This window comes from Gopherus flavomarginatus, chromosome 13, assembly GCF_025201925.1.
Source record: "Gopherus flavomarginatus isolate rGopFla2 chromosome 13, rGopFla2.mat.asm, whole genome shotgun sequence".
In the NCBI taxonomy this organism is placed as follows: domain Eukaryota; kingdom Metazoa; phylum Chordata; order Testudines; family Testudinidae; genus Gopherus; species Gopherus flavomarginatus.
Genome location: NC_066629.1, coordinates 12,932,626 through 12,959,797, shown reverse-complemented (window position 1 = coordinate 12,959,797; position 27,172 = coordinate 12,932,626). Strand labels below are relative to the sequence as shown.

General features: G+C 45.7%; 1 protein-coding gene across 2 annotated transcripts; it reads left to right on the top strand.

Moving 5' to 3' along the window:
- Nucleotides 1-1,086: 1,086 nt before the first annotated feature.
- On the top strand, nt 1,087-26,055 carry STT3A (STT3 oligosaccharyltransferase complex catalytic subunit A). Of its 2 annotated transcripts, XM_050921601.1 has the most exons (20): nt 1,087-1,177; nt 4,331-4,413; nt 4,890-5,015; nt 5,375-5,435; nt 6,511-6,632; nt 7,756-7,901; nt 9,362-9,452; nt 10,702-10,808; nt 12,946-13,110; nt 15,050-15,230; nt 15,916-16,071; nt 17,292-17,383; nt 18,277-18,432; nt 18,765-18,953; nt 21,446-21,562; nt 21,798-21,900; nt 23,144-23,332; nt 24,090-24,205; nt 24,536-24,663; nt 25,787-26,055. In XM_050921601.1, exons 3-19 carry the CDS (start codon nt 4,928-4,930, stop codon nt 24,563-24,565), a joined length of 2,109 nt encoding a protein of 702 aa, XP_050777558.1. In that variant the 5' UTR covers nt 1,087-1,177; nt 4,331-4,413; nt 4,890-4,927; the 3' UTR covers nt 24,566-24,663; nt 25,787-26,055. The 2 variants fall into 2 exon arrangements, with proteins under 2 accessions (XP_050777558.1, XP_050777557.1); XM_050921600.1 differs by lacking the exon at nt 24,536-24,663.
- The last annotated feature ends 1,117 nt before the right edge of the window (nt 26,056-27,172 follow it).

Sequence of the window (27,172 nt, the reverse complement as noted above, 5' to 3'; positions counted from 1 at the left end):
GGCTCCAGGCACCAGCACAGAAACCAGGTGATTGGGATGGCCAATGGAGAGGGGTGGCAGGTCCTTCACTCCCTCTTGGAGGGAAGGACCTGCTGCAGAAGAATAAAGTGGTGCGGTAGAGCTGCCACCGAAGTACTGCCAATTGTGGCTCCCCCCACCCCCTGCTTTGCTGCTTGGCGTGGCAAAAAAGGGGGAGCTGGCCCTGCTGGGGGGGACGGTGCCTGCAGGCATAAGGGCAGCATGCAGAGCCTCCCTGGCCATCCATGTGCTTAGGACCTGCAGGCCACTTCCTAGGAGCCGTGTTAACTACCAGCAGGACTGCACACCCCCTCCTGCACACCAACCCCCTGCCCTAGCCTAGTGTTCTCTCCCACACCCAAACTCCCCCCCAAACCCTGTCCCAGCCCAGAGCTCCCTGCTGCATCCCAAACCCTTCATCCCTGGCTGCACTCCCAGCTGGAGCCCTCATGCATACCCCCTGCACCCCAGCCTGGAGTCCCCCACACCCAATTTCCCTCCCACATCCCACCAGAGCCTGCCCCCCACCGGGAGCCCCCTCATCCCTGGTCCCACCCCATAGCCCTCACCCCCCGCATCCCAGGGAAAAAGAGTGAGGCTGGGGGGGAGGGAGTGGGGGCAGGGTTAGGGGCTTTCAGTTTTGTGCCATCGGAAAGTTGGGACAGCCGGGGGGGAGGGGAGCCCAGGAGCCCGCCCCGCACAGCGCTCCCAGGCCGGGCCCGCTCCGCCCACACTGTGGGAGCTCTAGCACGATAGACCACGTGGCTCAGGCCCTGACACCGGAAGTTAGCCTAGGGTACCGCCCCCCGACAGGCCCAATCCGGTCACGTGACACCTTGCCCGCCGGCCCCTTCCGGGCGTCTCTGGTCTGGGCCGACACGTCACTGCTCGCGCCTCAACCAAACTGCCCACTCTTCAGACCCCGCCTCTCCTCTCACCTTTCCACCAGCCACAAATCAGCCCTAGAGCGTGGGTCCCGGACACTCGCACTGAGTGACAGGCACGATATCCAGTCAGCTCAGGCGTAGCGGGTCGCATCCCCACGGCGCGATGAGGGACAGCGGTGTGTGCCAATGGGATGTTCCCAGGAGCGGCAGGCAGGGGTGGGTGCGCGCAGCGGATGGATGGCTGAGGGAGCGGGGCGGAGAGCAGCGCCCAGGTGAGGGGGTGAGGGCCTGGGCCGGCCTGCGGGGCACCCGCGTGCGCGTTGTCGGGCAGCCGGGGGTGACAGCGGGGCTGGGGGAGGGGCCGGCTTGTTCCCACTCCCTCCATCCGTCATCTCCCCTTCGCTGTTGAGTCCTGTCCCCCCCCCCCGTGTCAGGCTGGGCCCCCTCCCCCCCCGCTGCACACACCCGCCACGCTCCCGCCTTCGGGTCCCTCCTTGGCCACCAGGCCTCGGCGCCGCTGGGCGCTCCGGGACCGCTGCCCGCCGGGCTGACCAGCGCTGGTGCCTCCTTGTTCCGCCTGTACCTGCCTCTCGTCTCACGCGCTGAGTGTCAGGCCAGGGGCCCTCTTGTTTCGGTTTGTACAGCGCCGAGCACGAGGGGCTCGCAGCCCATTACTGGGGCTGCTCCGCACTCCTGCAACGAATAACGGGGGAGGGTGCATGCGGCTGCGTAGGAATTGCCGAGGGATAGTAGCCAAGTGGAACAGCTGAGTATGGGTGTAGCTCAAACTTTTTTTCTTTCATGGCCTACTTGAAAATTGTTGAGGGTCTTGGCGGACCACTGAATGATCTTTCCAAATGTTGCTTGTACTGTTAGCTCACTATTGTAAAACACTTTGGATTAAAGTGCTATATTGAAAAAAATCTTAATGTTTTTTGTTCTGCAGATAAAAGCACACCACTCATATTTTAATATCAGTAGTCTGAGCTTTCCAGTGCAATGGATGTGCCCTCTCTCCCCTGCCACGCAGCCCCTGAGCTGGGGCTGGGAAGGAGGGCCATCTTTCCACAGTCCTGGAGCCGGGCAACGTCGCCTCTTTCTCTGGCCGCCGCAGCCCTGCACATCTCAAGTTCCCCCCATCCCCTCTTCTCAACCCACTGTCCCCTTCCATCTACCGCTTATTCCCCCCAAGGCCGCCACCTCACCTTACATGTGCGTCTTCTCCAGGGTCCAGGCACCTAATTAGTGGAGCCACGTCTGCGCAGCTCCACTAATTAGATGGGTGGCCTTCATTCTCTTCTGTGCGGCCACCCAGGCATGCATCTTAGAGGAAACTATCTGCAGAGCTTGGGGTCCATGGACCACAGTTTGAGAACCTCTGGTCTAGGGTCAGCTCTCATGAAATTTCTGTCTCCTGCACTAAGGAGCCTTCCCCTGCAGTTTGATATTTGCATAGTCCCAGTGACAGGTAGCTGTTGTGAAAGGTCATGCCCAAGGTGGGGGTACCAAGGGCCAGTTCCAGGGAGGGCTTTTGGGCTAGAGACTTGGAACGGGACTGTTCAGTGGTGAGAAGTGCAGTGCGTGGAGACCTCTAATGAGTGACTTATGATGCTAAGCTGATGGGCTGCTGTATTTTGTACCAGCTGAAGCTTTTTCAGGGCAATATGAATTGCAATAATTTCCTCAATTTGAGTTGCAATAATCAAACCCCCGAGGCCATGAATGACATTTATTATATTGATCACCACAAGGAGCTCTGTATCTGATAGAAGTGCAATCACTTGGCCAGTCATAGATGGAAGTGGGCACTTTTTTTACATCATGATCATTTGGGTAGCCAGTGCTATGGGGGATTTTAAAACAGACCCCGAGGTTACTGACTGACCTGCCCTCATTAGTAGGGCGAGTTGTAGAGGAGCCAAATTCCTTGAAGGACTTCCCCTCATTCTATAAGTATCACCTTCATCTTGCCTGAGTTCAGCTCTAGGGAGATGCTCTTCATCCAGGTGCTGATTTTGACTGGACATTGAGAGAGCTGGGAGATGGTGCTGTGTACATTAAATGTAAAGAAGATGCAAAGCTGGGCATCATCTGTGTTTGGTTGGCACTTCCACCTGTGTTAGCTCTGTAGCTCCCCCAAAGGCATCATAGAGCTGTTGAATAATATGGGGCAGAAGATTGAGTCTTTGGGGACTGCAGGAGAGGGAACAGTTGCCTGTAATGATGCACTGTTCAATCTGAGAGAAAGGAGGGGATGTGATGTCTTGGTGGTATCAGTTCCACAGTTGTTCCCTTTTGCTTATTCCTCTTACTGAGGGCAATTACTGTACAGGAATTGCAGGTTGCCCCATCCTGATGGCAAAACCATGGCTGGACAATGTTCCCTAGGCTTAGTAGAGCGACCTATGAGGCAGACTGACTGTCTGGATTCCAGATACTGACACACACAGTAAATCTGTCAGCAGCAACTCCAGCACCATATCCTTTGTTACCCTGAAGTTCCTGGGGCTGCTGCCAAGCTCAGAGCTGGATTATCTGTTATCTAGAAAGTCTCCAAAGCCAGTGCCAGGTTCTCTTGCCCTAACACGCCATGGGCATTTGCATTCTGTTGCCTTTGAGTAGAATAACAATGGTTTTTCTGTGTCCCCTGAAATTGGGAAACTAGTAAAAATGTAGCATCAGTGATTCGGTCTTGGATAATATTTTTGGGCAAGTTTGTAACTTTTCTGATAGGCAAAGTAGATGTGGAAGTGTTTCTGAATGTATCTTTATTTTATATGACATATCCTAAGATTGTCAAGTCTGGTCTCTCCAGCTTAATTTAAAGGCTCATTGGGTGTCTCAGACATATGGACATGGCGCTTTCTTTGTCCTTGAAGTGTTAGAGACTCTAAATCAGTAACAAACAGAACTTATTTCCCAACTGTATTTGTTAAAGAGTTGTCAACAAAATCAAAAAGTCTTATGTATTCTGAATTAAAATCCCTTCTCTTTTTTAATCAAGTTTCACTTCCCTCTTGTCTGATATCAGTCCTATCGGTTTTGTGTTTATAGAGCCTCTGGGTTTGTCAGGATTAGAAAAGAAGTTTCGCAGGTTCAACCAGATGGAATCAATTTGAAATCAAACTGATGCAGTTTGACTACCCTACCCTATCCTGGTCCATGGGAGAAAAGTCCTGAATTTCTAGTGTAAACAAATCATGGGGTGAGGGGGCGAGGGGAATCCTGTCAGGCTTTCTTCATGTATCAAATGGGAGTAAAAAAGGCACAAACTCTATGTGTATTATTTTGTTTGGGATTTCTTTGGCCTTTGCAGGTCACATTAAAAGATGAAGGGAGGGTTTTAGGCCAGGGAATGCTTTTGAAGTATTACTTACTGTTAATTGCGCTTATAAATTTACATTTACATGGCACTTTACACACAGAGAAACAGACACATCCTCTGCCCCAAAGAACTTCCAGTCTAAAGCAAGACAAACACAAGACAAGACTGAGGACAACTGATCAGGTGAGAGGGTTATTGATGAGGAGGGATTGCTTGAAGAGCTGTGTTTAAAGATGAATTTGAAGAGGGAAAAGGATATCTGGCAGGTGAGGGCAGGGAGAGTGTCCCGGTCCTAGGGAAAGTATGGTAGAAGGCATGAAGCTAAAAGTGAAAGGAAGTGAGGAATGGCGAAGTACGGGGAGAGGGACTGAGATCAGAGGTCTAAGCAGGGCTGAGATTAGTGAGAAATTTCAATCAGATTCCATAAGAGACCGAAAGCCGGTGAATGTATCCAGAGGGGGTGACATGGTCAGAATGACAGGAGGGGAGATTGCCTTTTGGGGCAGAAATGGAGAGCTTTGTGGCATGGGAATATTGAGCTGTTAATTCCTTATTTAGAGAGCTTCTGAATAAGCATTGTAACCAGAATCCGAAATGCTGCTCTTGGGCTGTAGGCTGCCTTGCTCTTGGCTCATCCCTTCTGTCCTGTTCCCTTTCAGGTGTTCAGGCGGCGTCCATCACAGCCTTTGATGTGAAAATGACCAAGTTAGGGTTTCTCCGCCTGTCCTATGAAAAACAGGACACGCTGCTCAAGCTTCTTATCCTGTCAATGGCAGCTGTGCTATGTAAGTCTGAGCCTCGATAATTCAACTAGGAACATCCTCAGAAGGCTACTTCCAGAATGTTGCTAGCTCAGCTCCATGTTTTGCATTTCCTAGGGTAACGGAACTCAGCTGCTTTTAAAATAGCTTTAAAAAAATCTTTCCATTCTTTTTAAAACATTGAAAATAACATCTCCCCTCTCCAGCTCCCTCAAGGGGTCAGTTTGAGGCAGTCCTGGATATCAGGCCAAACGCACCTTCTCTGATGATGGCACTTTTCACAAGTTTTAAGCTTTCATCTAACAAAGACATTGAGCTAAATCAAGTTTCCCTTGCTGTGTGAATACTGTTCATTGACTCTCCCTTCTGCCTGTGTATTGCAGCTTTCTCCACTAGACTCTTCTCTGTGTTAAGATTTGAAAGTGTCATCCATGAATTTGACCCGTAAGTATCCTCCTTCTGTCTTGTGGGCTCCAATCAGTCTTTTTCATTGTGAGAATGTAGAGATGGTGCTGTATTTGTCAGGGTCACATTACCCTTCATGCATGAGGGTGCTGAGAAAATTGCTCTGCACTAAAGATGGGGGATTTGAAAACATATCTTTCATCACAGGCCTCTAGATTCCCCTCCCCCAAAAGCTGGCACTCTTCCTATTGCTGGTGATTCTTACTGGAGTGTGGGGTTGGCTTAGATGGAGTTTACTTGAACAGGTTCCCTGGTGTCTTTGGTATCATTATGTTGCTGCCAGTGGCTGCCCTCTGGACCTGTTGGGGATGAATGCAGGCCCACCCCAAAAGTCAAAGTACAATAAAGTACGCTTAGGTAGCAAAGCTCTGAGTGCCCCTGCAGGTTTGAGCTCTTATTGATTAATCTACTGGAATTTGCGATTACCTTTGAAACCAGTAGAAGTACCCAAGATGCCCAAGGGAGGTGGATAGGGCACCTTCGCTACAGAGGTGCAGGGTGGTTTAGTGAAGCTGGAATAAAGTATTGAACAGTTTTGTGACATGCTTGCTGGGAGGGTGGGGGATTGGATTGGCTCTGCAAGCAGTCTCTTCTGGCCCTGCTTTTACTGAGGCTGTCCCAGTAAAAACACAACTATCTTGCAAAATGTTAGACAGCCCAGATATGCAAAGATGTGAGCTGCGTTCTTTTTCTCTTCAGAAAGTATATTGCCAACTGTTGTAGCTTTGTATTCGGTATCTTTAGTCATAAATATCTACATCTGGAGAGTGGTGCAGCTGATCACATTGATACCTGCTAAAACTCAGAATGCATAGTAAAGAAATGTCCAGAGCTCCTTGTGTCTAATACTCTGTGCTTTTGCACATGACTCTCCTAAGGATTTTATTTCAAGATTGTATACTGCTGAGCACTTGGGCTGGCACTCACGTGTCATAAGTGGTGGCACTTCCTTGTTTATTGATTAGTTAAGGGCTGAGATTGGAACCTGAGGAGCAGTAAACAGCATTTCCCATGTCCATGCTGCAGACACACTCAACATCTCATGATATTGCAGGTATTTTAACTACCGTACGACCCGCTTCCTGGCAGAGGAGGGCTTCTATAAATTCCATAACTGGTTTGACGACAGAGCCTGGTACCCCTTGGGGAGGATCATTGGTGGAACCATTTATCCAGGTAAAGCCAGGGTGTTTCTTTTTCACTAAACCCCACTTTAAAGTACAAGAAGTTCAGATGGTGCAGATTCCAAGCCCTTATCTTGGTTCAAGAGACTTATCCCTTAATCTTGTCTCTCCTATTCCCTAGCTCAGAGATTTCTGTGGCAGGGAAATCAAACTTGATTTCTCTCTCTCACTTTACATCAGTGTCATGAAACATTAGATTTGTTCTTACTGGTTGCATAGCTGACGTGGTACCTAAGAAGTAATTTTGGATAAACAAATTGACTAATCATATGATAGCTCACTGGGCTAGCATCTGATTGTGGTAGTTCGAATAGTCCTTGCTGGGACTTAAGGATTCTTCATCTAAGATAATGTGATTGGAGCTGCACATGCCTGTGTCTTTCCTTTTCCCCCCACCCTCCTCTCTTGGTTTGGGTTTTGGACAGTAGTTGGCTGGTGTGAATTATACTGTTGATTGTACTTGCACTGTGATACCTGATTAATACAGAGGTGGAATTCTCTGAGCTCACACATGATCTGGGCCTTCATAATTCTAATACAGCCCTGAGATAACCGACTCCACTTAAATGTAGTCCAGTTTTGTCCTGCAGGGTTGCATATTGCTGCAGGTTCTCCAAAGGTGAAATATAGTTCAAAGCTGCTGTCTGGTTTACTCAAGACCAGTCGGGGGAGGAAGTCTGCACTTCATCCCTTGTTGAGAGCCCAGTTAAGACAGATGCCAGATGTCTTTTAAAGGGTCTGAAGTATTTTGATGGCTGTCCCTTTAAATCTGACCAGCATCCTCTTGGATCAGAGGCACTGGCCAGACATCCCCTGTTTTATATCCTCTGCCCACCAAACCCCTAATTTTAGGAAGGTTTGGAGGTCCCTGAGACCTTCAGATAATACAGTGTTAAGGGCAATATAAGTACCTAGATGTTCATAACGTACGTAAGAAATTAGTTTAAATGCTTTAATTTGATAGTGTCCCTCTAAGCTCTCTTTACCTCAGATAAATTATCCCTTTATCATCTTAAAACAGCATCTCAGTTGCCTTCTGTGCTAAATGAAGTATAGCTCATGTATTGCTGGTGAATCAATGACCCCTTGCTAACAAGATTGTCTCTGTCACTCAGGTTTGATGATCACATCGGCAGCGATTTACCATGTTCTGCACTTCTTCCACATTACCATTGACATCCGAAATGTTTGTGTGTTCCTGGCTCCCCTCTTCTCTTCCTTCACCACCATAGTAACTTATCACCTCACCAAAGAACTCAAGGTAAAGAGTAGATCTGTGCATAGCTGTTGAGTTTTGTAGCTTTCAGTAGGGGGCATGAGATTTGCTGTTTGGTGTACCTGTATGACAGAGTAGAAGCACTGAGAATTGCAGGGAGAGCTGAGATTATGGTCCTTAATACTTCTGTTACTTTGTTGTCTATTGATTATTTGCTGTTCGAGAGCCAGATTCATAAGGTAATTCAGTTTATTCATCTGGCCTTGAAAATCCCCCAAACTATTTGTGAGGCCTGTATAATCCTGACTGGGCTTTTTTTTGACTCCTACCCAATGGGATCTTTTCCATGCTCTATTTCATTTTGCACTGACCTCTGAGTGCTTGGCCCTGACTGGCTTTGATGGGGAGGCCAACAGGATAGCAACCACGCTGGGGTCTTATAGACTAGGAAGAAATAGCAGCTCTCCCATTCTGTCATGTTTAGGGCCTGTGTCTCACGCGTTGCTCTGTGAGTGCTACAACTCCCACCGTGCCTGGGGATTGATAAATGGCAATAGCTGGCCTATTTCCAGCTTGAGTCCTGTTTCCTTGCTCCTTGTTATGTTAAATATTGTTGGGAGAATGGGAGTAGGAGGGGTTGGGGCTTAAATGTATTGCCACAGCTTGACCCAAAGGCATATCTCTGAGTTGAGTCGGGATCTCTACTTGTTTGAGGCATCTAGGCCACAGGTTATTTTGTGCCCTTTAAAATTGTCTGCTGCCTGGAGATGCCTTTCGAATGACCTGCAAGGCTTGTAATTGCACGGCAGTGTGTGTCAGAGCCACCGCCCTGTCATGTTCACCTGCATGAGCAATGCAGTTCGGTCCCAAGAGCCTGGTTTTTATTTTCCCCTCAGAACTGCTTTGCACGGTGATAGTGCAAAGTCATTCATGTTTGCTTACTTCTGCCCGCTGGGTTTTAAAAAGTGTTTGAGCTGGAGAGGGTGACCTTGGCATTGGAACTTGGGCTGCTGCCTATCTCTTCCACTTCCCAAACATCCTTCCTCATTTTGTCTCATATGTTTATGTTCCCCATGCCAGCCAGCCCAACTGGGAGTTTCAACCTTACTGTCAGCATTTTGTAGCCGTAATGAAGGTAGTTTCAGGATCCTGTTTAGATACAGCTCTGTGAATTCCTTCTGCCAGGGTGGTACATGCAATAATCAGGTTTGACTCTCTGTACTGATCCCCCTCTAACAGATAAGAACCTCTCTTATGGGCCCCAAAGGGGCTCCTCCTCCAGCTCTCCTCAGCTGAAGGCAGGCTCTGACACAGGTCTCAAAGGGAGACTGGTGTGGCGAATCTTCTCTAGGTCCCTGGGGCTGGGAGAAGTGATTATTTTACCCAGTCACTAAGCAGGAACTCTGCCTTGGATTAGTTTGCTTTTGCCAACCATGCTTGTTTGTAAATCTCTCTTTAAAGACTCAAGTTGAATCTCTTTCCCTCTGACCATATGTGGTTCCTAGGATGCAGGGGCAGGTCTCCTAGCCGCTGCCATGATTGCCGTGGTGCCTGGTTACATCTCTCGTTCTGTGGCTGGCTCCTATGACAACGAAGGTGAGATCAGTTGGACTCCAAAATGGGGTTCTGTAGAGACAAAAGGTAACCCCTTAAGAACCACTACGTGCTGAAAACTGCCTGTAAAAATAGCATAGTGGAATTCCTTCTGTATTTGCTCCCAGACACACACAACCAGGTCATTCCTAAATCAGTAAAGATTCACCAGACAAAATCTTCACTGCATTGAGATGTGACTTTTCTCTTGCCCATCCAGCATGTTTTGCCCATCTGGTTGAGGCAGCTGACCTCTCAGGACAGAAAGCATCGTCTCTCTTTTGTACAGAACTGAGCATGCTAATTATACTCTAATAAGAATATCGTCCGTTTCAAGTCACCATGTGATTCTACCAGCTCCATAAACTCTACTACTCTTGCTGTGTTTCTTCTTCCCCTTACCTCACTGCCAGTAACAACAATTCTGCAACTGAGATGGAGACAAGTTTTCTCTTGCTTAGCTAAAACAGAATAGAATCCAGCTTGCTCTTCTGTAGCTGTATTGGTACTGCTGGGGCTACCAAGAATCATCCTGTCAGTAAAGTTTGCTTCTGGTGCCTCTCCAAGTCACATCTGCTAATGTGTAGAGTCAGAAGGGACTGTTTTTACCTTTTTAAAACCTTTAACAGCACTTTAAATTATAATTTAATTTACATTTAAATTCACATACAGGGTAGATGTTTCTTCCAGGGGCCCAAGGCAACATATGCAGTGACGTGTTAAGTTGTCCCTGTAGCAGACAATAATTTTGTAGGCCTCTACTCCTTGGGATAAGGATTTCTGGCGTTCCGTCTGTGAAGGGTGCACACAGCTTGTAATATGTCGAAATCTTGGTAGGCGCTGCCATTGCAGATGAGGTTCCCAAACCAGTGGGGGTTGTCAGAAGCTGGACTGGATGTGCTCTGCACTGGTCCCATTTCTGAACTTTGAGGGAAGGACATTTTGACATAGGACAGTAACTTTCATAGGAGATCACATTGCCAGTGATGCAATGGCTGTTACTACTGCGAGGAAATTTTGTCTTCTTGGACAACAGGGTGGACCTAGGGTCAGGTTTACCAAGGTTTTTAGATGCAGATGTTGTCTAGTGAGATTTACAAAAGTGCTTAAGCAAAATGGGCACCTAATCCCCATTGAATTAAAGGGCTTGTCCTTTTTGCCACGGTGAGGTTGTCCTGGGCCCTTCAGGGCAGATGTTTGTTTTTGTGTCCATAGGCTTTCCAGGCTGATTTCTGTACATTATTTTGCTCAGGTATTGCAATATTCTGTATGTTGCTAACTTACTACATGTGGATCAAAGCAGTGAAGACTGGCTCCATCTACTGGGCAGCCATGTGTGCCCTTGCCTACTTCTACATGGTAAGTGTCTGTTTCTGTTTCTAATGTTAAGGAATCTCCAACAATCCAGTGACTGCTTCAGATGTGGGAGTTGACCAGAAGTAACCCAAATACAGCCTGGGTGTCAAATGTGTTCTGCAGCTGTCTTTGTCTCTGTTTCAGCATGCAGTCTTCCATCCTATGTTCCTTGGTGATTCCTATATTCCTCCCTGCGGCGCGCCTGGGTATTGAAGTCGAGGATGGCTGCATTTTGTATCGTTTTATGCCAGTTACATATGTCTTCCTAGTTCCTACCAGATTGCTAATGGGACCTATGGTTAAGAGCCCTTGAATTGATTCCCTGCTGATTGAGCTTTATTAACCATTGAATCTTTTTATTATAGGGGGTGCTGTTGCAGTGTCCAGGTGTCAAAGGCCTTATCCTCACTAGGAGAAAAGTGTGTGTATTTTTAACACATTAGCTGATCAGAGTAAAGCCTAGGGTTTCCATTGACAGACTGCCATGTTAAAACTACAACTTGCCTTACCTACACTAGGCCTTCACCTCTTTTCCTAGTGTAGACACAGTCAAAGCAAATAGTAAGAAGAGCTGCGTAGCATGCTGTTTGGTGTCCCGGGACTCCAGAGCAGCCCAGCAGAGAGACTCTGTTGGCAACTCCAGTGTAAAGAGAATTTATCTGAGGTGTAAAAAACTAGAATTTGATTTCAAAGCCAGTAGGACATGTTTTTCCCCCCTCCCGTGGAACATTCATCCTGATCTGTTGAAAAGAAGTGAGGGGCAAAGCTTTCACTCCTGTTTTCTATGTAGTGGGTTTCATTTTGTCCAGTGATCTAAGCCTGCCTGGATGCTGTCATTAAGACCCGGTGGTCGCTGTATATTCTCAAGTGCTATCTTCTGTCACTTTTTCTTTGTTTGGCTTTTTTGAATGGAGCAAGTAGGGTCAGTGCTCCATTCAGCTTTTATGAATACTGTATCAGATTAACTGCTAATGATTCTCAGTGTTGCATGCTATATTGTTTGTGCATAGTGGTAGCATTGGAGAGTATGGGTAAGTGTAACCTAAGACTATATTCATAATACAGCAGGTAATGCATGATCTGAGATAAGCCATCCTGAAATTTTTCCATGTGACTACAAAAATAATTGGATTTCTCCTTCTTTGGGTACATTTTCCTGTCAGGTCAGTGCTGGAGAGCTCATTTAAACTATCAGAGAAAAGGCAGATGTTTAAAGAGGAGTCACTTGTTTAAAAGGAAAGATGTTTAGAATTGTCACAGCACCATGACCCTTACGTGTTCTCTTCCCTCTAGTGGGATATGCTAAACGTGCAAACAACAGTAACGATTGCCCAAACCTGCTGAGAGAAACAGTGAACTAAGTGTTAGAAAAGCCAAAGAGGGACATTAACTCTGCATTGTTTGAAGCCATCACAGGAAGGCTGCTATATATGGACAATGTTCATTCTGAAGCACGTTTTGAATTGGTAACTGGTTGAAAACCACTGAAGTGTCATCATGAGTCCCATATGTGTGACATCGGCTATTATGAGAAATTCCAGATTTCACTTGGGTTTTGATGGGAATTTGTTTCCTTTTAAAGAGAATTTTGAAAGTATTAGTTTGCTTAAGAATCAGATCACTCTTGAGTGAAAATGATCCTGTTTTTGAGCAAAAGCCCATGATACTTTGTGGGTATGTTGTAAGATTGGACCAGTTATCCTATATGACCTATGTGGGTAGCTGTAGTCTGTCTTGCACAAACTATGAGCATATCACTCATTTCTGTGAAGTTGGCAAGCATGGTCCTGTGTTGAATAGAGTTTCAGTGCCCTGTAGTGAAAGATGCACAGCTCAGCTTAGATTGTCTTCCTTAATATATTTTACTTAAATATTGATGATATTTGATCTGCTGCATGTTTGTTGCTTCCCTGAGTGTGCAGTCTTTCGTCCACTCTGCAGTTACTGCTGCAGTCGCATTAGCCATGAATTGTATAAAAGGGAGAATGGCTTTTCCGCATTGTAGTACTCTGGGCCCAGTTGTCTCCCTGTGAAAAGGAGTAAGAGAATGGGAGATGTCCTGTAGAATATTAACCTCTTTTCCATCCCCACAGTGCAACTCGTTCTGAGCATAGAATTGTTCTTTTCTCGTCTTACCCAGGTGTCCTCGTGGGGTGGCTACGTGTTTCTGATTAATCTGATCCCCCTGCATGTCCTTGTGCTGATGCTGACAGGACGCTTCTCCCACAGGATCTATGTAGCCTACTGCACAGTGTACTGCTTAGGAACCATCTTGTCTATGCAGATTTCCTTTGTTGGATTCCAGGTAAGGGAAACAAATGGAACAATGAGATGGAGTATGGTCTAGAGGTTAGAGCAGGGGAACTACAGGTTGGTGTTTGAGTTTTGTTCCTGGCTCTGCCACTAACTTACTGTGTAACCTTAGGGGAGATGCTTCACTTCTCTGTCCCTCAGTTCATCTGTAACAGAGAGATAAGACTGAATTTCCTCCCAGAAGTGTGCAGGGCTTCATGAACTTTGGTAAAGCTCTTTGCATTGTTCCTCACAGGACTGCAGACTGTTCTCAGTGCTAGCAAATATCCTGACCTGCTGTGTTTTGGATATTTTAAGTTGTTATAAAATCATTATAAAATAGCTATAAGTTCCAAATCACTTGGGTTTGTCTGTTCTTAAAACCACTTGGTCTTCACGGACTTGCTCAATACCATTGTGATTAAGGTCATTGTTTCTTATTACGGGTTATACTAGTCCTAGTGCTAATTATAGAAGGTGGGGTTGTCCAGTGGGGGATGGATTCTGCTTCCAGCTCTGCCATACTGACTTTCTGGGGCCTTTGGCAAGTCACTTAACCTCGCTGTGCCTCTGTTTCCAGCTCCGAAATGGGGAGAATGCTGCTTTACAGCTTCTGTAAAATGTTACAGGAGACTTTATCTGAGCCAGTGCCATAAGCTAAATGTTACGGTATCGGTTCAGGTCTGCATCTTTGTTTTAACAAGTTCTTGGGGAGAGAGTTGTCATAAACAGATAAGAAAAGTTAATAGCACAGAAGTACTTTATATCTCTTTGACTGTAAAGGGTTAACAAGTTCAGTAAGCCTGGCTGTCACCTGACCAGTGGACCAATCAGAGGACAGGATACTTTCAAATCTTGAGGGAGGGAAGTTTTTGTGTGTGCTGTTAGGTTTTGGTGGTTGTTCACTCTGGGGGCTCAGAGGGAGCAGATGTGCAACCAGGTTTCTCTCCAATCTCTCCAATACAGGCTCTTATAAGTTCAGACTAGTGAGTACTAGGTAGATAAAGCGAGTTAGGCTTATGGTTGTTTTCTTTATTTGCAAATGTGTATTTGGGTTGGAAGAAGTTCAAATGTGTATTTGGCTGAAAGGATTTTAATTTGTACTTGTATACTGAGGCTGGGAGGGTATTCCCAGTGTCTATAGCTGAAAGACCCTGTAACATATTCCATTTTAAATTCACAAAGCTAATTTTTACTGTTTTTCTCTCTTTAATTAAAAGCTTTTCTTGTTTAAGAACCTAACTGTTTTTTTTATTCTGGTGAGACCCCAGGGGACTGGGTCTGGATTCACCAGGGAATTGGTGGGGAGAAAGGAGGGAAGAGGGGGGGAGAGGCTGATTTCTCTCTGTGCCAGGATTACTTTCTCTCAGGAAGACTCTGGGAGGGGAAGAGAGAAGGAGGGGGGAAGGTGCATTTTCCTCTCTGTTTCAGGATTCAAGGGGTTTGAATCACAGTGGTCTTCCAGGGTAACCCAGGGAGGGGAAATCTGGGAGAGGCAACGATGAGGGAAAGGGTTTACTTTCCTTGTGTTGAGATCCAGAGGGTCTGGGTCTTGGGGGTCCCCGGGCAAGGTTTTGGGGGGACCAGAGTGTACTGGGAACTGGAATTCCTGGTTGGTGGCAGCACTACAGGTTCTAAGCTGGTAATTAAGCTTAGAGGAATTCATGCTGGTACCCCATCTTTTTGGACGCTAAGGTTCAGAGTGGGGATTATACCATGACAAGAGTATATGGAAAAAGGGATTGGTATGATCAGGGCTCTTGTGGCTCCTGGATTTAATTTTCCTTATGGCTTCCTAAGAGCTTTAATTTGTTTAAGAAGTGACTCCTCCTGGCATCCTCTGCAGAGAGGGGAAGGCTTCATGTGACTCAGTGAGAATGTTGCTGGAAAGCACGTTGAAATGTTGCTGTTGTCATTCTCCTCCGCATCTGATCCCATCTTTCTCCTCACAGCCTGTCCTGTCATCTGAGCACATGGCTGCCTTGGGGGTCTTTGGCTTGTGTCAGATCCATGCCTTTGTGGATTACCTGCGCAGCAAGCTGAACCCCCAGCAATTTGAAATTCTCTTCAGAAGCGTGATCTCCCTGGTTGGATTTGTTCTTCTCACGATAGGAGCTGTGCTGATGCTGACAGGTAGATTGAGATACGTGACAAAAGCTGTGCTCGTGGTGGTGATGGAACACATTAATTTTCTGCTTCACTGGTATTGCTTCGAAAAGTGGCCTAATGGTTAATTTCAATTCATTCCTTTAATGAAACAGGAAAGAACCCTTATCTTGGCTGGAAAATTCTACTAGCTTTTGTATCAAATTCTGCATGCAAAGTGTAGCTCTACTCTGAAATGTAGAAATAGCTCCTTCTTCCTCAAACCTGATCCACAGAGCTAGCACAACTCCGGGAGCTGGAGCTGGGCTATATTCTGGTTCATGCATCATCAACAGAAAGGTAACTAATCTCCAGCGGTAGAGTCTGTGTGGTTGATGATAGAGTTAGAAAGGACTCTCAGATCCCACACTGAGTTTGCTGAGCTTGACTTGGAATCTGAACAGATTTGATCTGGAGTCAAGGAGAGACTATTAAAAAGGGCACAGTGGAGCTCCATGCTGAGAGTGCCTTTCAGAGGAGAGCTGCACTTTACAGCTATTTTAAAACCTAGCACTGGAGGAGTAATGCATTCAGTATATTAGTAGTGTTGCATGTGATCAATATTTGTGAGATAAAGTTACAGCTCTATATATTCCTCCTCTGTAAAGTACTTTTTGATGCAAACTGACTCGTGACTCCAGTACATAAATGTGGATTTTCTCCTCTCTGCCAGGGAAAATCTCGCCTTGGACTGGCCGTTTCTACTCTCTGCTGGATCCTTCGTATGCTAAGAATAACATTCCCATCATTGCTTCAGTCTCTGAGCACCAGCCCACCACTTGGTCCTCCTATTACTTTGACCTGCAGCTTCTTGTTTTCATGTTCCCAGGTGAGTTCAGTGCATTTATTTATGGAATATGCTCTAACCAGTCATCTTCAGATGAGGAAAAAAATTGCGGCAGAAATTCTAATGACAGGATCCTGCCCACATCAATTGGGTGAAAGACCCAGAATGGATGAATTTTATACCAAAAGCCAAAAACCTTGTCCTACAGAAGATCAGTACGTGCCTTGCAATGTACACCTGGTTAGGACTATATTTTAGGGCCATTTAAAAGCTTTAGCTAGTGCACCATGGAGCTGCCCCAGACTTAGCATTGTCAGCTATGTGGTTCATAGTACATCCACTCTGAAACCTGCGCTTTTACTTCTGGAAACATTTCAGGGTGTTGACCTTTTGACCTGGCCTATGTGGCTTGGGTCCCAACTGCCAAGAAAGTGCGTTCTAGCAGACAGAACACAGGAATGGGAGTTAGGACTTCTGGGTTCTGTTGCCATCTCTGCTGCTGTGTGACCCTGAGCAAGTCATTCCATTCTCTGTAAAATGGGATGATAATGATTAACTGCCTTGTTAAATACTTTGAGATTTATGGGTGGAAAGCTATAGACACAATAGGCTCTGGGTATTATTACCACTGGAGTGACGGCCTATCCCCACTATGAACTGTTGTCACTGCTGAGGTTACCCCAGGGGCCTTTGCCCTCAGTCTTTAGACTTGAGCATTTGGGGTTAATTGGCGCTAATATTTTGAATTACACCCAGATATGAATAAGAAGGCAGTGCAGTGTGCATAGCATTGGTTAGTGAGGGTACTACAGCCTAGTATGCTTCATACACAAAAACCCACTAAATCAGCAGAAACATTCATTACTGTGCCAATAAAATGTCCTGCTCATTGTGTCTTAATGCTGTAGCACACCGCAAGCTCATGGGTCTCCTTGTTATACACAGTAAGCCCAGCATTTGCTCGGTCTTCTAACCCTCATCCCCATGCTGACAGACTAATTCATCGCAAGACAGCCTTACAATACCTGACCAGCACTGCCCTATCCCTGGTGTTAATGCATTGTAGCCTTGCATTCCCCTTGGACAGCCTAATGCTGCATGCAGCTGATTTCATTGTTGGCATCAGGTGATACAGTCTAAAATCAGGTGATTCATGACATTCTGCTTTGGTCCTGCACTTGTTTAATGCAATGCATTTTAACTCTTGGCCTGGAAGGAAATTGCCAAACTGGCTACTGACCTGTTCTCTCCCTCTCTTACAGTTGGTCTGTATTACTGTTTCAGTAATCTGTCGGACGCCCGCATTTTTATCATCATGTACGGTGTGACCAGCATGTATTTCTCTGCAGTCATGGTGAGAGCTGCCGCGTGCTGAGGATTGAATGTGCGAAGTCACAGAATTGACTGTCCTGGGAAAGAAAAAATGGGTAGAAAGAGGAAATGGGTAAAGTGGAGAACTAGGATGGCTCCTAGTCAGTCAGCTACTGACTTGCTAGTGGCCTTAGAGTAATTTCTCCTCCCTATGTCTGAACTTTCTCAATTGTCAAACAGGGCTAATGTCACTTAGCCACAGAGGTGGTTGAAAAAGTCATGACATTTTTTGTTTTTCAATTATACATGGTTGTGAGGTTTTGTTAAGGAATGCAGCCTAGTGAGATTTTTGAAGTGGCAATGAAATATCATTAGTCTCTCTATTACCATCGCTGTGGGTGAGTAGATTTTTGGGAGGGGTTAGTGAATGTTCTTTCTCGTTTTACACAGCTGAGTTGTAAAGCCCATCGAGTCCCCCTGGTGGTAGGCTCTGGGTTTCATTATTGAAGCTGATTGTGAGCTACTAGTTCAGGATTTTGCTGTAGCACATTGTGCCCGATATGAGAGTTGACCTCTGTGCATGGAAGCATATGTTAATTCTTGGTTACAGTGCAACACTATTAGAGGTTCTAGAAGTGATGTTAAATTAAGATCCCTCCTGCACATGGCTGGTGGCCATCACAGAGAAATCCAAAGACCCCATGGAACTAGATCAAGGGATAACACCAGTGTGTTCACCATAATGACTGCCCACCAGAAAACAGTCTTATGTCCTAGGCTGGGATGGTTATTGTGAAGTATAGAATGGCTGTTTGCCTGTATAGTCACTGCATCGGTTGGGAGGAGTTATATGCATCTACAGTCTGTATTTCATTTCTGTGCTCACTGTGCATTTTGCTAGGAGCTCATCATTTTGTGTCCTGCTGTCTTCAACAGGTGCGTCTCATGCTGGTTCTGGCCCCAGTTATGTGCATTCTCTCCGGCATTGGGGTTTCTCAGGTGCTCTCCACTTACATGAAGAACCTGGATATCAGCCGACCAGATAAGAAAACCAAAAAGCAACAGGACTCTACCTACCCTATTAAAAACGAAGTAGGTTTTTGTGCATGATTATAATTCAGGCTTCAAGGGGAAGCCATGTGGGGACTGATCTGGGGGAAGTGCCCCAAACCTCTATGGGGGAATGTAATTAAAGGAGGTGGGGGAAGGAGATTGTTGGGGAGTGACAATCGAATGGTCTCTAGCCCTCCTCTTGAGTAGCGCAGAGAGGTTCAGTGGGAGAGTCTCTTGTCTAAGGATACACCAATCAGCTCTTGAGATCCCTGCACTTGGGTTGAGCACAGCTCTGTGATATGAGGTTGAGTTGTCTTTCAAAATGTGGGAACCTTCTGACGTGCTTTTGATACTGTCTGTTGCTTCCCTAGGTTGCCAGTGGCATGATCCTGGTCATGGCTTTCTTCTTGATCACCTACACTTTTCATTCGACTTGGGTAACCAGTGAGGCCTACTCCTCCCCCTCCATAGTGTTATCTGCTCGTGGAGGGGATGGCAGTAGGATCATCTTTGATGACTTCAGAGAGGCGTATTACTGGCTGCGTCACAATACGCCAGAGGTAAACTGCCGCAGGGGCTCTGCGCGTACAAAGTGATCTTAGGGCTTGGTTTCAGGTGGAGCAGGGAGACTTGAATCCTGACAGGATCTAGGCCTATTGCCTCTTCTGTAATTGGGGAGACAGTGGCAACAATTTGGGCTAAAATGCCACAATATTTGGTTAAATTACATTTATTCCTAGTAAGGCTCAAAGAGGAGGCACTGATCAGGTTGATTATTTAAATGCGCTAAATCAAAACTGCAAACAGAATTAAATCTGTTTCTGATGAGCAGGGTTTTATGTTTATTTTCTATACAGCTGTACCTGTCCACAGTGCACAACTGGGAATCTGGACTCCTGGGTTCTAATTCCCCATGGCGTGTGATGGTGGAAGGTCACTTATCCAATATGTGCCTCAACTATTCCATCCGTAAAATGGAGATAATAGTTGCATAGCTCCCTTCTAAGAGAGTGAAGAGGCCTAAATAATTAATTATTGTTTGTAAAGGGCTCTGATAGCCTGGTATGAACGGCACTACACGAATGAATATTATTACACTGAGGGTACGCATGATGTTACATTTTTAACCCATCCCTAGCTGCCTGGCAGGGACCACAAGACCCTATTTGCAAGGTACTAATATTCAGCACGATGGCATCCCACACTAATGGAAAACTGGGGAAATGTAAGTTAGACTCTAAAAGCAGCTATCTGGAGAGGAAGGACCCTGATGGAATACCCTCCATCACTTGCAGAATGACTTGCTTTTACACTGTTAAGTTCTTGGGGAAGTGAAGGTTCTTTGCCATACTGTCTGTTGCACATCAGCTGGTTTGTTTTCTGTAGAGTTGCTGTACTGTTCACGAGCACTGGGCTGCTGGCCTAGACTTGTGGGAAGCAAACAGCTTTGACACATTTGTTTCGTTTGTGAGAGGTTATGAAAGTGTAGGTCAGTCGTTGCTCTAACTAACTTTACCATTATGTCCCTTTGGACTGGCACTGGGGAGTACAGCTCACCTCTGCAGAGGGATTTGCCTATGAGGATGAACCTCAGAGTTCCGAACTCCTTGGGAATGGAGGTTGTTCGTATCTCTGAAATGTTCGTAACTCTGAACAAAACGTTATGGTTGTTCTTTCAAAAGTTTACAGCAGAGCATTGACTTAATACAGCTTCGAAACTTTACTGTGCAGAAGAAAAATGCTGCTTTTAACCATCTTAATGTAAATGAAACAAGGACAGAAACCGTTTCCTTACGTTGTCAAATCTTTTTTTAAAACTTTCCCTTTATGTTTTTAGTAGTTTAACACAGTACTGTACTATATTTGCTTCCCCCCTGCCCTCTCTACTGCTGCCTGATTGCATGTTTTTGGTTCCACCTGGCGTATGTAGTTGACTGGTCAATTCATGATTGTGGTGTTCTTACCTCTGAGATTCTACTGCATGTCTCTCTCTTGGCCTCCTGAGACCCAGTGTGTCATTTTAAATTTAAAACTGTCCAGTGCAGTGGGTAGTTCTGTCACATGTAACATAGGTTCAGAAATTACCTCAGTCCCTGGGTCTCTGGAGCAATTGGTTTTATTGCAAGACTGTCAGTCTCCAGAAGATAACATATTAGTGACTCACTCTATAACTAATGCATGGAGCAGTTCCTGTGTTGGACCTATGTAGTCATGGAAATCAGCCGTTTTAGATGGTTGCAGCATAAGGCAGTTTGACCCTGCCTGTGGAGTCTAGAACAAACTGCATCACAACTCCACATTCTAGCGTTATAGTCTGGGTCTTTGCACAGCTGTAACATACTCTAACGTGGTTGTAATACACCTTAATTCAGTCTGTGAACAAGAATGCTGTCCACTGACATGGTCAGTTTGGCTGTATAGATATGGCTTTGGCCGCAGATTTCAGACTCAAAGGAAGAGACAAAATGCCAAGGTGGAGGTTCCTCTGGATACATCTTGAGCTAGAGGTGATGTGTATGTTAAAATGGTTGCAGGAAATATTGGCAGGCACAGCATCTTTGAGCCTCTTCTCCATTTTAACCAAGCCTTTCTCAGCAGCTTTCAATGAATTCCCCTGTTGCAGACTTCCCCTCTGTGTATTTTGTAGCTAGGAAATGAGACAGCAGACGGTTCTTTTCCAGATGTCTTTATTTGCAGAGGTGGCCCAGTTTTCTGCAGAGCTCAGCTGTCTGAGCAAGTTTTTAACGCCTTCCCCTCCCCCTCCCCCTTGCTTTGTCTCTGAACCTTTGCTATATGTGGCTCTGTGGCTGCCCAACTTTTTTCCATCAAAAACTAGTTTAACTTCAGTGAACTCTCTAGTGTCCTATAATGTTTATTCCTAAGTGACCCTAGAGCCAAAGGACTCTGGGAACCTGACACAAATGTTTAAGCTTCTCAGGGCAGATCACTCAGGCCTGGGACTGAAGTGTGTTGTAGTGGGAATAGGACCGCGGCCTTTCTGAATGTTGGTTGAAAGCAGGTGACTAATTGGTTCTTTTCTATTTGAATGCAGGATGCAAAGGTCATGTCCTGGTGGGACTATGGGTATCAGATAACAGCCATGGCAAATCGGACCATTCTTGTAGACAACAACACCTGGAATAACACACACATCTCCCGTGTTGGTCAGGTAGGTGCAGTGACTCCTTGAATGCAAGACTCTCTTCTTAGTGTACCAGAAAAACCTCCATGGATGAAGATTAATTCTTTTTGGGACCTTCAGTGCAGGACCTAGCTCTCATTTGAGTGTCTGTGCTCTTATTTAATGATGGAGACGATTCCATGATGCAGCTTGTACTCCCATGTGATGGGGTTACTGTGCGTTTCATGGCTATTACTTGACTCTGGCTTTGTTTTTCTCCAAGGCAATGGCATCCACTGAAGAGAAGGCCTATGAGATTATGAGGGAGCTGGATGTCAGTTATGTGCTGGTAATATTTGGAGGCCTCACTGGATATTCCTCAGATGGTAACATATGTCACTCTGAAACCCTTTTCTTACAGCTCTGCAGTGCAAACTTCTGCGTGCTAACTCATCCCTCTAGCCCAATTGCCCACACTCCCTTCTTGCATGAATAACCCTTATTTCTGTGCTGTGATGCTCCCATCTCCTGCCTGCACAATGCACAGTAACAGCTGCTGCACTGTGTGAGCGCTGAAGAGCTGGCTGGAGCTATTGCAGTGCTGAGTATACTCTGCACAAAAAGCAGGGGAAGCACAGACCTGGTCCCTGGTTATTCTTAAATTGGAAGGGTTTATTATTGATATTGTTTTTATTCTAATGTAAATTAATCCCAACACACAGACTAGAATGGACAGGTAGGCTGGAGGTTCTGCTGGGCTTCTAGGCTGGATAATCAGTGTAGGGGTGGCCGGAATGCTGGTGAAAGCCTGGATTTGTTTGTACAGTACTATGTGATCAAAGGCTGTCTAGAGGGCTTGCTAATCGAATTGGATGGTATCTTCTGAGCCTTCAGGCTGGCTATTAGAGAAACACAAAACCAGGAACAAGAAAAATCCTGCAATTCAATTGTAAGAACCCTTTGGAACTTAGAGTAGTGCGTTATGCAGCAATTTCACAAAGAGTTTGTTACTGTGAGACTTATTACAGAGGTAGTGATTAAGTGCCTCATGATCACTGATGTGGTGGGCATGTTTGAGGGAAGGATGCAGTTTGGGTAGCAGGTGGAGCATGTGTTCCTGGGCAAAGTCACTTACACTCTCCGCCTTCATTTCCCTATCAGTAAACGAAATAATTCCCTACCTCCCGGTGGATACTGAGGTTTAATGAGCTCATGTTTATACTTGAGAAGAACGTAGATGACATCTTTTACCTATTTGATCACTAAGGCCCTAGCCTGTACGATTAGGGGAGATTAGAGTTCAAAGCAGCTTTATCTACCTTCAGCTTTGTTCACTCAGATCCACGGATACAGTTTCAGCCTGAAGTGAGGCTCTCCAGGAGGCCCAGCTGCTACTGACGTTTCTGAATGTAGGGATTGAGGGCACCTGCCTTTCAGCTTTGTGCCTGCAGATGGGCATTTGTCTCAGTAACCACATGCCCTGTGTGTGGTCCTTCACATGGGTCACAGGTGGAGGCCTGATGTCTGAAAGATGACCCTGCTGAGTTCCATGCTTAGCTGCTTTGACTGCTTGCTTGAAGTATGCATGATGCATGAAATACTTTGACCTCTCTCTCATACCTCCTTTAGATATAAACAAGTTTCTGTGGATGGTGCGAATTGGTGGAAGCACAGACACCGGCAAGCACATAAAGGAGCACGATTACTACACGCCAACAGGAGAGTTCCGTGTGGATAGGGAAGGTTCCCCTGTGTTGCTCAACTGCCTTATGTACAAGATGTGCTACTACCGCTTTGGGCAGGTCTACACAGAAGCCAGTATGTAGTAATGGTCCTTATATTGGGATTGCAGGAGAGCATCAGAAATACTGTCTAGGTGTTAGAGCAGGGAACATGGGTACCCAGATACTCAGGTTCTGTTCCCAACTCTGATGCAGACTTGCTGTGTGAATTGAGAAAGTCTTTCCTTTTTCTGTCTCTACTCTGTAAATGAAGAGGGTGTTGCCCTACCTCCTGAGGGTGAGGAAAGAGGGCTTCTGTTGGCAGGGCTGTCATTGCAGCACCGCACACCAGTGCAAAGTTCTATTTTGGAATATAAAATGCATTGCCAGGCTCTGGGCTTTCTTTGAAGGCATTGGCAGCTCCAAGCCTGCCGTGCTGATGTTGGCACATGACTGCCTTTCATGAGAACATCTTGATACCTGACACCAAAAAGTTAAGGATGCATTTGGAAAGGAATGCAAAAAATAACATCTCCCACTTACCTTGTTTTCCTGCTCTGGCTTGCCCCAACGAGGCTTGTACTGCAGCCCTTTAGAACATAAAGAGATGAAAATCCGACTTTAAATAAGGGGCACAGACTGTTAGAACTCACAGTATGCTGTACATTCAGAATGGAGTAATCTGGGAAAAGAAGAGCCTGACCTGCTCCATGTTTTGAATGCATTGTCTGCCCACTGGGTTTTGAGAGGCCTTGGGAAAGGATTTTCATTTGGATTGGAAGGATCTGTATTATTTCTGCCAGAAATGTGGACTCTGAAGCTGTTGGTCATTTTTCCCCATCCCTTCTTTCTAGAGCGCCCCCCAGGTTATGACAGAGTGAGAAACGCTGAGATTGGAAACAAAGACTTTGAACTCGATGTGCTGGAGGAGGCATATACCACAGAGCACTGGCTAGTCCGAATATACAAAGTAAGCAGGCAGCAGGTGCTATCGTCCCTCTACAGGGGAGCAGGGGAAAACTGGGAACGGTCTGGGTATCAGGGTCATATCCCAGCACAGGCAAACCCCTGTCTGACAGCCTTTTTGGAAGTGAGACTTTGGGAATTTTTTTTCTTTTAAACAAAGGATGGAGTCCAGCTTTCTGGGCAAGTTTAGGCTCCTGATATGAGCTACAAGTCCTGGGAAGCTGCCAGGAATGCCGTACTAATTGGACTGCTAAATTTAGAAAGGAGTTAAGCTTTAAACTTTCCTTCGAGGCTCTTTGTTTCTTTAGTTGGCACTTTCTATATTGTTATACAGGAAATGCCCCATTTTGATGAGGATTCTTGAACATTCCTTGCATGCCCAAACGAGTGTCAGAGAGGATGTATTTTGTCAGCTGTGCTGCAGCGGAATTGAGAGGGGTTGGCCACCAGATGGCCATGAAGGTGAAGCTGCATAGACTGGATCACAGATCTTATTTTTGCTATACTAAATATTCAAATAATGCATGCAGAGTGTGTCACAGGTCTTCAGTTCCCCTGTACTGGTGCCATTTGTTTGTATGTGACCACATCGTACCTTCCCTGAAACAGCAAATACCGGTTTTGCCCTTTCCATTAAAATACTCAAAGGCAGCATGGGTCCAGTGAGCAGGGCACAAGACTAGGAGTAAGTAGAAATGGGTTTTATTCCCCCTGCTGCCACAGATTTGCTCTGCGACCTTGGACAAGTCTGTTCACCTCTCTGCATCCATTTCTCTGTCTGTAAAATGGGGTTGATGATGATAGTAAGTCCATCAGTGGCTATTAGCCAGGATGGTCAGGGCTGCAGCCGCATGCTCTGGGTGTCCCTAAAGCTCCAGCTAAGAGGAAATGGGACTGGACAACAGGGGATGGGATCACTCTGAAGCAGTTGGCGTCAGCCACTGGCAGAAGACCGGATACTGGGCTAGATGGACCATTGGTCTGATCTAGAGGGGTGTTCTATGTTCTTATCTTAGTTACCAAGTGCTGTCAAAATCCACATGTGGCTCCTATCACCATGGTACCAAAGCCCTATAGAAGTACAAAGTGGTGTTCTGTTACACTGTGTGTGAAAGTGGATTATATCTGGATAGTAATATGCAGCCAGCAGTCTAAAGAATTTGGGCTGACTGTTTTATTAAACTTTAAACACTGAAATTTAAAATTATCCTGTGGCTACTTCAGCTAGGAATTGGAATCAATGGAGCGTGTGTGTGGAATATAACGTTACAGACAAGTGAAATGATCCTAGAAGCAGTTGCTTCTCCCCTCACTTAGTTGGATAGCTTGTGAAAAGATAGGGAAACAGTATAAGTGAAATGACTTGCCCTTTTGGTGTTTAAATGTGCGTGAGCCACAGACTGCAAAGTATTTATGAACAGGAGTAGAAAGAATGTAACTTTAAACGTTAAGTTGCCAATACAAAGTGGACAAATCAGTACTAATTTATGATTTCCCCTAAACATGTCCTGGGATCAATACAGTATAGTAGTTCCCTGTGTTAGTGGAATTATAGAAAGCTGCAAAGATTATTTGTGTCTTGCAGGTAAAGGACTTGGATAATCGTGGATTGTCAAGAACATAAATTTGCCTTCACCTTTAACGCAAACTGCACTGACCGAGCCTTTGCCTGTGAAGCAGAATTTTTTTATACAGTTTGTAAGTGCAGAAAGAAGTTGGATTTAACTGCCTGTGAAGTCCCATCCTCATGCATTCAGTCTGTATTCGATGGAATGATTTTTTATAAATATGAACCGGTTGCTAAATCAGACTATTGGCTTTACGGTGGGTTGATTAAAGGGAGAATGAAAAGAAGTGTTTCTTTTTTCCCTTCCACTGATGGTGCCAGATGCAGCAATCCAGCTGTCCACACTCCTCCTGATAAACAGGAAAGGCATCTTGGCCTCTATCTATCAACACGCAGCAGTCCTTGTCCATTTAGAATTTCAGATCAAATCTAGGAAACCTCTCCTCCTACCCAAATATGCTGTAAACTTCCTTGTGGTTTCCTGTACTGGAGAGCACTGAACGTATGGCCTAATATAAAATGGCAACACCTGCTCTCCTGACATATAAAACCAAGCCTCTCCCTGCCAGCCTGTATCGTTCTAGGCAGCCTCTAGCTGCCTGAGCCACCTTGTTCCAGACTTCCCTCTCTCATGCATCAGTGCCATGGTTCACTGTTAACAGCCTCTACCTGAACCCTCCAGTTTGCTTTCTCCTGGCAAGGTCACCTCATTAGCAATGGAAAAAAAATGACTGAGATGCATCACCCAAAAGGTGATTGACCTCGTACCATGTGACATTTTGATTAAAAAGCTAGAATGATATAAAATTAATATGGCACACATTAAAAATGGGTTAAAAACTGGATAACTGCTAAGTCTCCAACTGTAAATGGGGAATAGTTATCAGGTAGGTGTGTTTCCAGTAGGGTTCCCCAGGTATCTGTTCTTGGCTCTATACCATTTAGCATTTGTAGCAATGACTAACAGAAACAAATAATCACTGATAAAGTTTGCAGATGATGCAAATTGATGGTAAACAATGCAGAGGACAGGTGATTGTTAGAGAGTGATTTGGTTCACTTGGTAAAGTGGGCACAAGTAAGCAATATGTATTTTGAATATGCCTAAATGGTATGCAGCTATGAACAAAGGATATCGGCCATGCTTATAGCATGGGGGAGTCTATGCTGGGAAGCAGTGACTTTGAAAAAGATTTGGGGGTCATGGTGGATAAGCTCCTACTGTGATGCTATGACCAAAAGTGCCTGCTGCCATCTGACAGATGAAGCAGGCTTGTGCACACCCTGGGCTGAGAGTTGCCTCAAAGCCAATAGATGGAGTTGGACACTAGTGTTCCAGGGACCGAGGGAGATGGTCTGAGAAGAGCATGGCCGAGAGAGGTGAAGCAGGTTAGGGTAGCATAC